Genomic DNA, 17,088 nt, shown 5'->3' on the forward strand with positions numbered 1-17,088 from the left:
CCCCAAACTCCCAGTCACTCCCCTTTTCTCTCATGAACCACAAGAGTGTTCTCCATGTCCATGAGTTTGTTTCTTTTCTGTGGATTGGTTTGTTTGTGCTGTATATTAAATTCCAGACATAAGTTATATCATATGATGTTTGTCTTTCTTCTTCTGACTTCACTTAGTATGAGAGTCTTTAGTTCTATCCATGTTGCTGCAAATGGCATTATTTTGTTCTTTTTTATGGCCGAGCAATATTCCTTTGTGTACATATATCACATCTTCTATATCCATTCATCTGTCATTGGACATTTAGGTTATTTCCATGTTTTAACTATTGTGAATAGCACTGCAGTGAACATAGGGGTGAATGTATCTTTTCCAATGCATGCCTTATCGGGATATATGCCCAGGAGTGGATGATATGGTAGTTCTATATTTAGTTTTCTGAGGTACTTCCATACTATTTTCCATGGTGGTTGTACAGATCTGGTAAATTTAGATACTTGATAGTTCAAAACAATGTATAAATCTTAGTTCAACTACAATATAATTCAGCAGGGATTTTGTTGACAACTGGGGTTTGCCCTAAATCATGATTTATATAATATATTCTGCAGTCTTATAAAATCAGTTCTATGTTATTTTTTTCATAAGTATAAAAACTGCAGAAAATTTTCTCTTAAAAACAGTGGCTGCAACAGTCCATCTTCAAAATTTCCTAAGCAGCCAACTTTTTTTTTTTTAACTTCTAATTTTTTTATTTTTTTGACACAAAACCAAAAATTTAATCTGAAATATGCTACTTCTCAGTTATTATTGAAATATAATCTTTTTTGTACATATCTACATAAAGTATAGTTGATTTGCAGTGTTGTGTCAATTTCTCTTGTACAGCAATGTGATCCAGTCATACATTTATGTACATTCTCATTCTCATATTATCTTCCATCATCTTCTGTCACAAGAAATTAGATACAGTTCCTTGTGCTATACAGTAGGACCTCATTGCTTATCCATTCAGTATAATAGTTTCCTCTACTAACCCCAAACTCCCAGTCCTTTCCACTCCCTTCCCCTTGGCAACCACAAGTCTGTTCTCCATGTCTGTGAGTCCGTTTTTGTTCTGTAGTGGGTAAGTTCATTTGTGCCACATTTTAGATTTCACATATAAGTGATATTCTGCGGTGTTTGACTTTCTCTTTCTGACTTCACTTAGTATGAGAATATCTAATTGCCTCCATGTTGCTGCAAATAACATTATTTCATTCTTTTTATGGCTGAGTAGTATTCCATTGTGTATATGTACCACATCTTCTTAATCCATTCATCTGTCGATAGACATTTAGGTTGTTTCCATATGTTGGCTATTTGGAATAGTGCTGCTGTGAACATATAGGTGCATGTATCTTTTTGTTTTTTGTTTTTTTCTCTTTCTAAAATTAAATATATATACTTACAGCAGCTAATAACACATGATACTTAGTACATAATTCAAAGAAGATGTATAAGGCTTTTATGGAGAAAATTATAAAAAATCATCAAAAGTTATGAAAGACCTAAATGAATGGGTGGAGAAATATTTCTCTGATCAAGAATACAAAGATACATTATATAAATTATCAATTGATTATAACAGACTCAAACACACTCATGAAAATTTGATTCTCTAATATATTGAAGAGATCTAAAGGCTAAATAATAATCAATGTAATTTTGAAGAAGAATATGAAAGTATGTAAAAACCAGGTATGTGGGGGAGGTAGCAATATTTTATAACAGTTTTTACCATTATAAAACTATATAAGAATAATTAACATTCTTGAGAGGTTACAAAGTTAACGGGTTGTTCTGTAATGACATACTTTTTTGTGTGTGTGAAATTTTTATTTTTTTACAAAATAAAATACATATATTTAAATATAATTATACTCACACAGATTATTATATCATAGATCTTAAGAAAGAGATTAAGTGACTCCCTCTGGAGAAGTGGAATGGAAAATATGCTGAGACAAATGGGAAATTTATTCTATACTTTATCCCATTTTGTATGGCTTTCATCCTTACTATTTAGTATTATCTATTACATTTCAATTTTTCTTTAAAAAATTAGCATTATATTAAAATTGTGTATCTTATGCAACTAAAATTTATAAAGAAGGAAGCCTTATATACCATTAAATATTTTATATAGCATAATAAAAAGAATAACTTAACTGGTAAGAATAACAAAAATAATACACCCTCTGAAAATGAGTAAAATTTACAATGCATAAATTGGTTTAAAAATAGTGTAACTATATAAATATGTCCTCACAATTTGTTACATCTTAGTGATTCTTCAATATAGGCATTACACCATTCTAGGTAATGTGATAAGACATTAAGACCTTACATTGTACCATGGAGAGAACTGGTTATTAATAATACAATTGTAGAACTGTATTATTTACTTGTACAGTTGCATTATTTAATTATAATTATTATAAATTCTTTGATGGAGAGGAAATCAGAATCAGTTCTAAGATGACTTCAGCATTCCAAGAATGATGTCAAATGACCCCCTTCCTGGGGGATTATGTGCTTATTTACTATGAGATATATTTCTACTCCAGAGATTCCTTGTTTGTGTATCAATTGCAGATTTTTGGTTTGCAGTTATTCTGAAGTTTTGATATGAGTTTATATGTATATGAGATTGTTTTAAGTTGCTCTTTTTTTTTTTTTTTCTTTGTCTTTTTGCCATTTCTTGGGCTGCTCCTGCGGCATATGGAGGTTCCCAGGCTAGGGGTCTAATTGGAGCTGTAGCCACCGGCCTACGCCAGAGCCACAGCAATGCAACCTACACCACAGCTCACAGCGATGCCGGATCGTCAACCCACTGAGCAAGGCCCCAGGGATCGAACGCGCAACCTCATGGTTCCTAGTCGGATTCGTTAACCACTGAGCCACCACGGGAACTCCCGAGAAGAGCTGAATTTTCACTCCAGCTCTGTCATGCCACCTTCAAATTCTACCAGTCACCCTTTATTATTATTTTTTACTAAATTCGCATTGAACAACTGCCCTGAAATCTCACAGTTATGATGATATGCAGATGCTCATTGGTTTTAAATCATCGCAAAACTGTTGAACCCCATCAAATCCAATTTATTTTCACTTTGTGGATTATTGTACTTGTTATGTAGTTGTTTTAGCTTTGTCTAGCCTACTGGATTTCTTTGTAGACTGAATCTGGGTTTTGGAAGGAGTTGTGTGCTAGTTCTCACTCATTCTTTTAAACAGTGCAATATATAGCAGTTTTTTCACCAGGCTGAGTAAATGTCATGAATTGGGGGTGTATGATTACCTGGCACTCCTGTGGGTCTGAGGTTCCCCATTCATGGGTATCCTTGCTGTGGCTGACTCTGCAGGTCCAGGCCACTAACCACTTCATTTTGTATAGACATCTCAGAAAACTGCTATCCTCGTTGCCCCTCCACATGTAATACTTTTCTGAGGGGTTCTCATTCTGGGTTATAAAGATAAGCAGTTACTTTTCATAATTCGTTTCTTCCAACAGGTGGCAGTAATAATTCTTCTTATTTTCATAGTACCCCCAGTAATAAGCCTTGAGTGGCATTAGAACATATCTTTTGCACTTTCTGAGTATCTAAGCAGAAAACACCTGGGGTTTCTGATCCAGTCATTAGCATATTGCCTTGTTTCTGGATCACTAGTTCCTAACTCCAATTTCTTCTTTCATTCCTAGTCCAAACAGCTTGATTGGTCTTCCAACAGCACAAGGTGATTGGAAGTCATGAGAGAAACACAGAGGGAAATACAAAATCCATTTGTTGCAGTCCCTTTCCATAGGGGAAAGGATGACATTAAGGTTGACTGTCTGACCTGAAGAACTCAATTGTGAACAAATTGTTTAAGCAGGGAATATACAGAACTCTAGCACCTAGATCATATTTTCAAAAGCCTATACCCTAATTGAGATAAGATGGACAAAGTAAATGTGAGGTCTGCAATAATTTTCAATGTATTTTATATATAACATATGCATGTAATATATATATGATGGTATTAACAGGAGAATAAGCAAAGTAAAATACTATGAGACTTTTGGAGGAGTTAAAGAATAATTCAATCAGTCAATCAATCCATCAGTATTTATTGAACATCCCCTATGTCAGTGTTCTTGATACAGAGAATACATTGTTGATACAGATAGACAACATTTCCAATTTCAGGGAAGGCCTCTTTGAGGAGATGACTTAAATTGAGGCCCATATACTAAGAAATAGTATTTCAGATGTGTGAAGAACTAGAGGAGGAGCTTTCCAAGCGGATGGGGCCATCTAATGAAAAGCCATAAGGCAGAAATTGACTTGATCTGACCCAGGGAAGGAAGAAGGCCTGGGTGGCTGTAGGATAGTTAGCCATGAGAAGATGGAAGAAGACACAGGTGTAGGGGTGGATAGAAGCCACAGATCGTGTGGTGGATTTGTAAGCCATGACGAGGAGCTGGATTTGTGACTTTTGGGAAGGCTTAAAAGAAGGAGCAGAACTTGAGTTGGGACTGGTTGAAGAATGGGTGAATTTGGCTGGTGAGAGGGCACTGGAGGTTGAGGGTTGTGGAAGTGCTCATTCAAATGCTGTGGGAGCCCATTCTCGGTGCCCGAGTTAAAGAGCGGTGCCCGAGTTAAAGAGCGTTCAGGGTTGCTGCCTGAAGTTGGTGATGAGGGTGATGCTGATGGCAATGATGATGTTATTGATGATAGTTGCCTATCTATTACCTAATGAGTGTTTACCTTGTGCCAGGCACTGTGAAAAGATCTTCACCATAGGTCACCACATTTCTCATCACATCTGCCCTTCCAGTTGGGTGCAATATTATGCTTATTTCAGAGATAAGGACACAGAGGCTAAGTAAATAGCGGTGTGAGTGGCTTGCTAAAGTGTGCCATATTCATTTTCCTGTTCTCAAAATAAAGAACATCAAATGAACTAGAACTTGTTTTTCAGAAGGCAGGAAAACAGAAGCCCAGTATTTGCCTCCCTCCGTGGAAAAGAGGGGAGAGAGGCAGTGTTCACTCAGTGTGAGTGAGAGGAACTGCGTGCCCCAGGTCTTATGGGGACAGACCTTTTATATGTAGCTAGCCTCTTAGTTCTGGGAGTCAGACAAGTGTTCTGTGAAGGAAAGCCAGTGTTTGTTCCCACGACTCTCAATCCTTTGGAAGCACAGCATGCTCAGAGAAGCCTCACTGCTTACAAAGGAAGCACAAAGCACCTTGAGCCAGGCTGACTTATACCGATGTCTACATCTGTCATTGTTGGCTGTTTGGACATGTAATACTCTGAAGATGATGGTACCTGCTTCCTGGGGGTTATTAGGAGGGTTAAATAAGAAGATGTGAAATGCTTGGTAGTGACAAGTGATCCCATTTACCTGTGTTTTCTCTGCATAGACTGCCTGATAAACAGGATGTGCTTAATTAATAGGGCAGTTTTATATTATTGTTACTATTATTTTTATTCCTTAGCTCATCTAACCTCTTTTATTGCTCTGTGGCACCCGCACTCTGGAAATTACCTCTCTTCCTTTCTTTTCTCCAGCTAGGCTCTAAGCACTTCACCCCAGATGTTTCTCTTCTCATGCTGAGCCCAGAGTCATCAATTCTGCGGTCTCCCAACTATCAATGTCCCTACCCTTGTTGCAGATATTTCAAATTCAGCTGGTTCCATCCCATCGTTCTCTCAACAAATATTTTCCAAAGTTCACATTTTTAGCTTTAAGTTTAGAAATTAAAACAAAGTTTATCTAATTCACTGTTAAGCCTTGTGCCTTGTTAGATTATGACCTCAGTGTTACGAGGTGACCAGAAGGGATGAATGTCAAAACCACTAGGCCTTCCACAGAGTCAAAAGATGGTGTAATTTCGCAAAATGGAGGAAATACGCATTTTGAATGGGATTAAAAAACGTATTACTCACTTCCCTTTCCTTCCTGCAGAGAATATTGAGAACATTAAGTAACAGTTTATGATTGACTCAGCATCCTTCACTGGAATGTTAGTCATTAAATGTGCTCTAAAAGTGATGCCTTCAAGGACTGCTGAGGTGGGTTTGGCCAGCCTCTAGCAGCCATCCATGTGTTGCTGGGCTTGGGAAAGCTGACTCAGACTGGCGGGAGTGGTACTACGCTCACAGTGTTCCTTTGGGGTAATCTGATCATTGACTAAACATTTGGTAATATCATGAACTTTTATTCTTTGTTTTAGGTGTGATCATTACAGTTATCTTTTAAAAATTATTCTTTGAAACATACATAACGAAATTTGAATTGATAATACAATGCTTGGGTTTGTTTGTTTTTTGTCTTTTGAACTTTTAGGGCCGGACTCGAGGTATATGGAGGTTCCCAGGCTAGGGGTCTAATCAGAGCTGTTGCTGCTGGCCTATGCCACAGCCACAGCAACGCCAGATCCCAGCTGTGTCTGCGACCTACACCACAGCTCACAGCAAGGCTGGGTCCTTAACCTGCTGAGCAAGGCCAGGGATCGAACCCGCCATCTCATGGTTCCTAGTGGGATTCGTTTCCTCTGCACCATGACTGGAACTCCTACAATGTTTGGGTTTTACTTCAAAAGAATCCAGTGAGAGGACTTAGTGAGGGATATAGCTGGAAACAGGATTGACCATAATCTGGCAATCTTTAAAGCTGGCTGATGGGTACCTGGTGATTCCTTATATTCTTCCCTCTGCTTTCATGTCATTTTGTAATTTTCCATAATGAAAATGATTTTTTAGGTGCAGGGTCCTGAGCAAGGGTCAAAAAATCCCTTCAAACCCTCCTGCACTGTTGGTGGGAATGTAAACTGGTACAGCCACTATGGAGAACAGTTTGGAGATACCTTAGAAATCTATACATAGAACTTCCATATGACCCCGCAATCCCACTCTTGGGCATCTATCCGGACAAAACTCTACTTAAAAGAGACACATGCACCCGCATGCTCATTGCAGCACTATTCACAATAGCCAGGACATGGAAACAACCCAAATGTCCATCGACAGATGATTGGATTTGGAAAATGTGGTATATATACACAATGGAATACTACTCAGCCATAGAAAAGAATGACATCATGCCATTTGCAGCAACATGGATGGAACTAGAGAATCTCATACTGAGTGAAATGAGCCAGAAAGACAAAGACAAATACCATATGATATCACTTATAACTGGAATCTAATATCCAGCACAAATGAACATCTCCTCAGAAAAGAAAATCATGGACTTGGAAAATAGACTTGTGGCTGCCCAATGGGAGAGGGAGGGAGTGGGAGGGATCGGAAGCTTGGACTTATCAGACACAATTTAGAATAGATATACAAGGAGACCCTACTGAATAGCATTGAGAACTTTGTCTAGATACTCATGTTGCAACAGAAGAAAGGGTGGGGGGAAAAATGTAATTGTAATGTATACATGTAAGGATAACCTGACCCCCTTGCTATACAGTGGGAAAATAAAAAAATTTTAAAAAAAGAAATTCATAAAATAAATATACTCTTGAATGAGAGAAAAAAAAAATCCCTTCACTGAGTAGGAGTAGGTGAACTTTAGCACACAGACAAGGTGCTGTTCTGGTTGTTCCAGACTTTAGGCTCACACAGGGGTCCTGAGTGAGCTTTTTGTTGTCTGGGAGAGGCTTTGTGTCACATGTTGGTGAACACATGGCCCATGTCCCATGAGTATTGAATGAGTAAATGAAAGCAGAGAGGCACAAAGCCCTGACCCTTCTCTTCCTGTCTTCGCAGTGGAGCCCAGGGGGAATATGCCGGGCTGGCCACTATCCGGGCCTACTTAGACCAGAAAGGAGAGAGACACAGAGTGGTGAGTATGGACCTGCAGTGCTTGCTCACACTGAGGGCAGTGGGACCAGCTTTAGGGTCCCTTTAAGGTTGTGCTATGGGATACCCCCTCCCAGACTTCTTGGAAGAAGCTGGGGAAACATATAATCAAGAAACAAATGTCTGTGACCTGGCTATTATGACCCTTGCCTCCAAGACATTTCATTGGACCATTTAGAGGCAAAACATTTGGAGATAAAAGTCTTTCTCTCAAACCCAGTCCGTAAAAGTCAGCCAGTTGGCTGTGGACCTGCTTTCCTGAGGGAGCAAAGGGAAGCAGGGGCAAGAAGGTTGCCATTCAAGCCTCCTCCTTGGCTCAGCCCTGGACCTTAGGCCTGGACGGAGGGCAGAGGCCAAGCTTTGATTCCTCTGTGACTACTGCTGTGCCTGAGCGCAGTTCTGGTCATATGTATGCTCAAAAAATATTTATTGAATAAATAAATTCCCCATTAAGCGATTCTCAGCTCTAAGCAGCAAAAGAAGATGTGGAGTTCTCAGTTCTGCTTCATTGTTTGCTTTGGGTAAGATAGTCTAGTCTCCAGGGTCCAAACTGCTCCTGGGGGCCCTCATGGGGACTTGCAGATGCTCATGGGCTCAACAGGCTTCCACTAATCCCTAGAGGCAGTCCCTTTAGCACCTGACCTAACAACACAGGCTTCAAACTGTGGCTGAAGGAGGTCTCTGCTCCTGGGGCCTTCATTTTGGTGATGGCCTCACTAAATTCGAACTTAATGAGCTATGGAGGTGGTGTTGGAGCATGGGTAAGAGTCAGGAACAGGACAGAAGTGTCTGCCTGTCCCAGGAGTCGTTCTGGCTGCCCAAGTAAGTGGGGTGCAGCAGGGAATAGCCCAATCTTAGTCCATTTCTGGTTTTATTAAAGCTGATAGATTGTTTTCAGCTAGTTGCCTGGATTTTGTAATGAGGAATTTAAATATTTATTTGACATCCCTTTCACAAAAAGGGAGAAAAAAATTTTTTCCCACCTTCCCTCGCTTATCCATCCTGATTAAACAGTTGTGTTTTCCCAGGCATTCCCCCTGGTTGGGGAATAGAATTGATTTTCAACGACTTGGAAAACAAGGCATTTATTTTTTGAATAAGTTATTGAATGCTGGCCATATACAAGGCATTGTGTGTGCCTGTCCAGAGAGAGATTTAGCGATAAATCAGACAAACACAGCCCTTAGTATCCCAACTTGGTTTTTTCACTTGAGTTTTTCTTGTGGTTTTGAATTCTTTAACTTTCTAAGGAAGGGTTAGTTTAGAATTATAATTGTTCTTTAGACCTCAGAGTCTCAGCACTGTCATAGAGTCAGAAAGGAAATGTTGGGGCTCTAGTTTTCCAATGAGAGGACACCAGGTGACTGATGTTTAAAGTTGCCTTTTCTGTTTTCCCTCCGTGGCTTCCCTGTACTGAGCAGTCCCTGGAACTCCTCATTGTTAGTCTCTTTAACCATGAGGTGTATGGGACTCTGGGGGAGGGAGCTATTCATCCTGTATAAACATCCTCCTGTTGCTCCTGCGTCACAGAGCAGCCTCTAAGATCCTCATTGTGGTGCTTGTGGAAGGCTAGTGACTGGCCAATGACATAAGGCCAACTAAAATACAAGTTTTGTCCACTCTGTGATGCATCCCTCCTCTCATTGGTTCCCATCTTTTCAGCTGACACCAGGAACTGTCCAGGAGTTGGGAATCAAACCAGAAAGGTCAAGGAGGAAGGATGAGAGACCTTTAGATTGGGCCTCAGCCGAGTTCTGTGACTCACAGATTTTTTTTAGCTCCTTTTCCTTCTCTGTGTCTTTTTTTGAGTCCTCCCTTCTCTCTCTGTCCCCTGGTGTGTGATATCTTTTCTGGCACCCTGGTTCACACTGCTCTCACTGACGTTTTGGGGAAAGTTATTCCACTGAAGGACGAAAGAAGCGGGATGCTGCATTTTGGGGGTGGGTGCTGGGAGGCAGGGAGGGCTACCCAGTCACTGAGCTTGTAGAAATAGGGAACTCTTAAGTCTGGAAATGTTGGCATCCTTTCTAGGTTGAAGATTTTAATTAAGGCTGACTTTTTTTAGTTAGAGAAGAAAATGACTTATTATTCAAATAATCAGGGAAGATTTTTCTACATCAGAGATGTCTGAGACAGCTGCTCCTATACAATAGACTCTAATGGGACCTAGTAAAATATATCCTTTTTTGGAAAAAAAAAAAAAAAGAGTATAGGGGAATCATGTGTTACAGAACCTCCTGGGTTCCTGATGGTTCTCTTATTTCAAGCTGTTTTTGGAAGTTATTTTCACATTTGCTTTTTAGGTTCCTAAAATACAATGGCTAAGTTCTTGATTTACCAGTTTAATTTGGGAGAATAGAAATTTATTTAGCAAACACTTATGCAGAAGTTACCATCTGCCAGGCACTGTCCTAAATACTATATAATTAATAACTCAATTCGCTGGTCAAATAGTATCTCAGGTTTGCTGATCAGAGACTGAATTTCCTGTACAAAGGGAAAACGGTGACCCCCCCAAAACACTTAACGCACACATACACACCAAAAACATCCCAGAACTTGTATATATTTTTCTCTTCACAGCTGCCTGAGGCAAAGTAGTAGCCTTTGGTTTGGGGATTTTACCAGTGTTAAGAAATTGATTTCCCTGGCAAAGGAACACTCCTTAATCCCTCACTCATTCAGTAAGTCTTTGAGGATGAGCTTGTTGGGTCTATGCCAGGAACATTGGAGAGTTAGAAAAACACAGTATTCACCTAAATTGGCATAAATGCACCAAAAGGGTTAGTATTGGATAAAACATCAATTCTGGGTTCTGTTATTTCCATATCCCGTGTAATACCACAATTTTTAAAGTGAGGAAGAGTTAACTTTTTAAAAGAATAATTAAATTTTCCTAAATCCACATAGCAAATCTGAAATATCTACCACCAACAAATCATTGACAAAACCACTAAGACTTTTTCCTCCTGCTAATCCATATATCAGGATGTGTATTAGTTTCTCATGGCTACTGTAGCAAATTACTACAAATTTAGTGGCTTAGAGCAACACAGATTTATTTTCTTATAGTTATGGAGGCCAGAAGTCTGAAATTGGTTTCACTTGGCTAAAGTCAAGGTGTTGGCAGGGCTGGTTTCTTCTGGATAGTCCAGGAGAGAATCTGTTTCTTTGCCTTTCCTGGTTTCTGGAGGCTCCCTGCATTCCTGGCTCATGGCCCCTTCCTGCCATGACTCCAGCCTCTTGTTCGGTCATCACATCTTCTACTTTCTCTGTAGTCAAGTCTCTCTCTGCCTCCCTCTGATGAGAACATTTGTGAAAACATTTAGGGCCTATACTTGAAACCTATAATCCAGATTTCAAGATCCCACCTCAAGGCCCTCCATTTCTCACCTCAAGAGCCTTAATTTAATCATACCAGCAAATTCCCTTTTGCCATATAGGTCACAATTATAGATTCCAGGGATTAGAATGTGGATATATCTGGGGGCCTGGTATTCAGGGGATGTCAAGATGAGTGACACTTTTAGCTTGGATGTTTTTGTTTCATCAGAACTTCTCTGGTATGTTATTCATCTAGGCCTTTAACAAATATTGTATGTTCTTTTTTTAAAATATTTTCCTTTCCCTTCCTTGATCAAGGTTCTGCCCAAAAGGAATCCTTTTATCTAAAGATCCTTTGGTAGAATAAAAATATTTCATGGGAAAGGACAAATAATGCTAGCTTTGGTCCTGAGAATTCATGTTTGCCTCTGCTTATAGTTCTCTATGAGTACATATATGCATTTTTCTTAAGTAGATGACTTTGCTGTTTTTGAGGAAACAGCTATGAGCTAAATTTCCCCTTCATGAGCCCATTTCTATGATGCCCATCCATTTCTCTTCAAGCAGAGCAATGTTGGTACTGGGATTTAAAAAAAAAAAAAAAAAAAAAAGATTGTTTTCAGGGTCAACACTGCTTTTCCTCAGTGCTTTCTGTTGGGGGAAACTCCATGATGCACTTTCCTATAGGGGGTATTATCCCATCACACAGAGCATGTGTGTTCCTCTCTGTTTATGTGATTTGGGGGCAGGAAACAGAAATGATTTAAATCTGGGAATTTTTTTGTTTGTTTGCTTTTTAGGGTTGCACTGGTGGCATATGGAAGTTCCCAGGCTAGGGGTAGAATTGGAGCTGCAGTCGCCAGCCTCCACCACAGCCACAGCAATGCAGGATCTGAGCTGCATCTGTGACCTAGACCACAGCTCATGGCAACACTGGATCCCTGACCCACTGAGCGAAGCCAGGGATTGAACCTGCAGCCTCATGGATACTAGTGGGTTTCACTTCCACTGTGCCACAATGAGAACTCCCTGGGAATTCTAACATTGTGCCCATCATCCATATTCAACAAGATTTCAGCATATCTTTAAGTTCTGGCTTAGGTTCTAGCTCTTGAGATACTTTCTCTTGAACTCTTCAACTTGAAGTGACACCCCCTTAGGCTGAGTTCCTTTGGTACCTGTGGGATCTAGACATTCATTTATATGGACTATGTTGTGTGAGCACAGGGTAGGGGCTGATGGAAATTCTTGCTTAGTTTTTTTGTTCTTTTTTTTGGGCCGCACCTGCAGTATATGGAAATTCCTAAGCTAGGGGTCAAATCAGAGCTGCAACTGCCAGTCTATGCCACAGCCACAGCCATGTGGGATCTGAGCCACGTCTGTGACCTGTGCCTCGGCTTGCAGCAATGCCAGATCTTTAGCCCACTGAACTAGGCCAGGGATTGAACCCGAATCCTCATGTGTATTTGTCGGGTTCTTAATCTGCTGAGCCTCAGTGGAAACTCCCATTTGTGCTTAGTTTTGATTCTCATGGCAACTAACAATTTGTTGCACAGAGTAGCATCTAATAAATGATGACATCATTGATGTGTTAGCACTGGGAGGTCTTGGAATATGTCTACTGTTATCTCTTCTGGGTCTTAGCAGAACCAAATAGAGCACTGGAGCTGTGATGTGTACATTTGAGCCCTAGAGTTTAACTTCCAATCGCATATTCTTATAAGGTACTTTCTATAGCTGAGACAAGGTGAGAATAAGCCCAGGCCTGTTTTTGGTGTTGCTGGGATAAAGGAGAAGAGTATTAATTTTGGGAACAATATTTGGGAATTAAGTATAAACTCCCCTGTTGGACATTGTTTTGCAATAATAATTAAGTTGTAGCAGATTTTCAGGCATTACTGGTCAGTTTAGAGCATGTGGCACCTATTGAATTTGTGCTCCAAGAATCTTGTAGGATTTTTCTGTCATTATGAATAGCTTGGTGATTTTTTTTTTCCTTCCTTCCATTCATTTCATTCCTAAGGTTTGTCTCATTCCAAAATCTGCACATGGGACCAATCCTGCAAGTGCCCACATGGCAGGCATGAAGATCCAGCCTATAGAGGTGGATAAATATGGAAATATCGATGTGGCTCACCTCAAGGCTATGGTATTCATCTTCCACTTAACAGATGGGGAGGTCTGGGTTGAAAGAAGTGGTGGGGATTAGGGACTGAATGGTTTATATTGATGTTATCTTCTTTTGCATTCTAATTAAAAGACTGCAGTTCCTCCTCTGAATGGGTCTAGGGAAAGTGCATAAAATCAGAAAATCTAGCCATCTCTATAAGTAAAATAAAGGCAAGAGTCACATTTTTGGTCCAGAATAAAGCAGACCATAGTCTACTTTACCTCTTCCTTATCTAACAAGGAGAAGGTCCTTTAAACTGAAATCCTATTTTCTAATGTGTGTGTGTGTGTGTGTGTGTAACAAACTGTATGAATTATTCATAGTGGAGGTAAGGGTACTGCTTGCAGGACCTGTCTGCCTCCTTCTGCCCAACCCTCCCCTCCTTCCTCCATTAACAATCAAACTGGCAGCCACAGTTATTCTCAATCTTTGTGCTGGGAATTAAAACATAAATTTAGATTTTGCAGATGTTTTTGATGGTCCCAGCTATTACCTGCTGAATTTCAGGCAACATTCCATCCTCTTTCTTGAAACACCAACCCCCACTCCCAACCTCCCAACCTCCAGGAAGAGGTTGCCTAGCAACCATATCTGCTTTCCAGTGGTGGACCAGAGGCTGCATCTTAAGAGGGAAAGAAATCAGTTGAATAGCAATGTGATTTTTGTGGAGTTATTAGGCATGGAGACTGAGAACTCCATGTAACTGCCTTCAAAGGAAAGAAGAAAATACATAACACTGCTTCTCTCTCTCATCCACCCCATCCTTCTATCACCCCACAAAGTTTTTACAATAAAAATTCTAGGCCAGTAGTTGTAATTTTTAAGTCTCTCCAATATAGGATATGACCTTAAAATTTTTTTTCCCATTTCCACATAAGCCTCCTCTCCAACCCTCTGGTCAAAAACAAAAACAAAAACAAAAAAATCCAGGAACATGCCTTTTTATTATATATGCTTGCTTTCAAAAGGAAAAGTGATGTGTTTTATTGTTGTTGTTTTTGTTTGTTTGTTTTTACCAGAGCAGAACACTCCTAGTGGGAATTCTAAATTCAGTAGAATGGGAGGGAAAGGGGATATGGATATAGCAAAATGAGCAGAGAGAAATTAATTGAGGGAATAGACTTGTCTGAAACCAAGGAGATCTGAAATAATTATTGAGATGATTTGAACCAAAGGAAAACTACTTTACAGAGTTAAGTCCAAAATATCCAACCATCTTCTGAACAGTTTTTTTTCCCTGACCATGGAGACCTAGGCTGAAAGGATCTTGTTATTTATTTGGAATGATTTATAAAGGGAGTAATGACTGTGGTTCTTTAATTATTGTCGTCATACACTGAGAGAGTTCCAGAAATAAAAGACCAAGACTTCACCTTTCTTAATCCTTTAAAAAATAAAAGGCGAGGGTTTGGCCAAGAAAGAAACATTTCCTCTCCTTGGTCCCTCTGCTGTTTTCTATCTCACAGGTGGATAAACACAAGGAGAATCTGGCAGCAATCATGATTACGTACCCATCCACCAATGGAGTATTTGAAGAGAACATTGGAGACGTGTGTGACCTGATCCACCAACACGGAGGACAGGTCTACCTGGATGGGGCAAATATGAACGCTCAGGTGGGCAGTGTGAGAGGGTTTCCTGAGAAAATGATTAAGTCAAAGAAACCTCTTTTTTCCTTGACTTTTTGACAATTATTTTATTTATTTATTTATTTATTTTTGTCTTTTTGCCTTTTTCTAGGGCTGCTCCCACGGCATATGGAGGTTCCCAGGCTAGAGGTCTAATTGGAGCTATAGCTGCCGGCCTACAGCAGAACCACAGCAACGCAGAATCTGAGCCACATCTGCGACCTACACCAGAGCTCAAGGCAACACCGGATCCTTAACCCACTGAGCAAGGCCAGGGATTGAACCTGAAACCTCATGGTTCATAATCGGATTCATTAACCACTGAGCCACGATGGGAACTCCTTGACAATTATTTTAAAGCACGACACTGAATTCAGAACAGAGGCTGACTTTCTATATTGCCAGAACAAACAAGGTATGTACCACAATTTCACTGAGGTTGCAGATCCTAAGGAGGTCATTGGGAATGCTGAGGAGGAGGCGAAAAGTTTGAAAGGAAGCAAGGAGTGGGCTGAATGTCCTTAGCTTGTCATGGGATGTGAGCCCTCTGGGGGCACGAAAGGTAAGAAGTTCACCTGACTCCCTTCCTGAGGAAATTTAGACCCAAGTTCCAGCCACTTGAGCTCCCATGGCCTTGAATAAGCCATTGACCTGCCTTCAGCCTCATCAGTGTACAATAGCCGAAAGGCTCTGTCCCTGAAGGGCTGATCCTGACTCCGTGGCAAGGGTGTGTGTGGGGTGGTCTGTGTGATGTGTACCTCAAAAGGAAATGCTTTAGGGAGACTTTGGATTCATCATCTTTTTAAGTCTTCTCAGTTTCTTCCCTCTTTTTAGACCATTTCAGACTCTTTCTGCTTTTCTTTGCTTCTGTCTAATTTCTTTTGAGTAGTCCAGGGATTGTCTATTGCTTAAATTGTCTATAGCATAAATGCCTCCTTTATCTTTGGCCACATTCACAATTAGCCTTAATGCCCAAGTGGTGGGAAGGCCCATTGAATGTTGTGGCTGGTACCAGGATGGTTTGAGGAAAACTGTCAGCCTCCCTTCCTCTTCCTCAGCTCAGTATCATTTCAAACAGCCCTCCAGCCCTTAATACCCATGAGCTCTCAGGGGCCCTTTAGTAAAGAAACCCAAAGCTGCAGTCCAGGAAATGCTGGAGTGCAAGTGCTTCTTCAGTAGCAGGGAGACACTATCTTTTCCTGTAATTAGGAATTGACTGTATATTGAAATCTGTATTTTAAAATCTAAATTAGGCTAAATGGTCAGTTGTTGTTTCCTTAGAAACCACAAGCCATGCTGCCTATGGGATGCCAGGTTTTGATTGCAGTATTAAGGACATTTTTGTGAACAACTCCACCTGCCTCTCCTCTGAGGAGAAAAGCGTGGCCGCTTCTCCAGAGCACCCCTTCAAGCTCTTGACTTTTGCTTTTGGCTCTTTCCCTTTGTGGTAGGTGGGAATCTGTCGTCCTGGAGACTTTGGGTCTGATGTCTCACATCTAAATCTTCACAAGACCTTCTGCATTCCCCACGGAGGAGGCGGCCCTGGCATGGGGCCCATCGGAGTGTGAGTTCTGGGTTGCTGGTTTCAGGATGCTTTGGAGACTGAGAATGAAAGATTGGCCCCAAACTCTCTGTCCTTCTCATTTAAGTGTCAAAGATACTCTCACATATACTGTGCCTGTAGATCTGCGTGAGAAGCAGTGAAAAGGAGACTACATCCAAGGAGAAGCATAATTAGATTTTATTAACCCAGTGTGTGGCCACACTAAGCTCCCAATCACGCACAGACGGAGCAAGCAGGTTTATTAACAGAGTAATGAATAGGGAACTTTACTGGAGCATTATGGGGTCAGAACTGGAATATTAGCACCTTGAAGTAGTTCTCAGACTTTAATATAAACTTCCAGGCAGCTTTTTAAAATTTCTTTTTAAAATCAGCTGATGGTTACATTTAAAGTGACTTCATCTGGAGTTCTTGTCATAGCTCAGTGGTTAATGAACCCAACTAGTATCCATGAGGATACCAGTTTGATCCCTGGCCTCACTCAGTGGGTTAATGGTCCGGCATTGCTGTGA

The 17,088-nt window shown here is 40.5% G+C and overlaps 1 protein-coding gene across 2 annotated transcripts in view; it reads left to right on the forward strand.

The window, feature by feature from the left end:
• The window catches only part of GLDC (glycine decarboxylase), a 111,636-nt gene that overhangs the window by 74,468 nt on the left and 20,080 nt on the right, over positions 1 to 17,088 (forward strand). For both annotated transcript variants that reach the window (XM_021063878.2, XM_084986225.1), the window contains 4 exons: positions 7,798 to 7,873; positions 13,238 to 13,363; positions 14,851 to 15,000; positions 16,464 to 16,576. In XM_021063878.2, coding sequence (XP_020919537.1) covers positions 7,798 to 7,873; positions 13,238 to 13,363; positions 14,851 to 15,000; positions 16,464 to 16,576 — 465 coding nt within the window. The remainder of the gene's footprint in view (positions 1 to 7,797; positions 7,874 to 13,237; positions 13,364 to 14,850; positions 15,001 to 16,463; positions 16,577 to 17,088) is intronic.

This window comes from Sus scrofa, chromosome 1 (assembly GCF_054392235.1).
Source record: "Sus scrofa isolate SSC_HxYL_T2T_F1_AM1 chromosome 1, Sscrofa_HxYL_maternal_Yorkshire_Landrace_v2.0, whole genome shotgun sequence".
Classification (NCBI taxonomy): Eukaryota; Metazoa; Chordata; class Mammalia; order Artiodactyla; family Suidae; genus Sus; species Sus scrofa.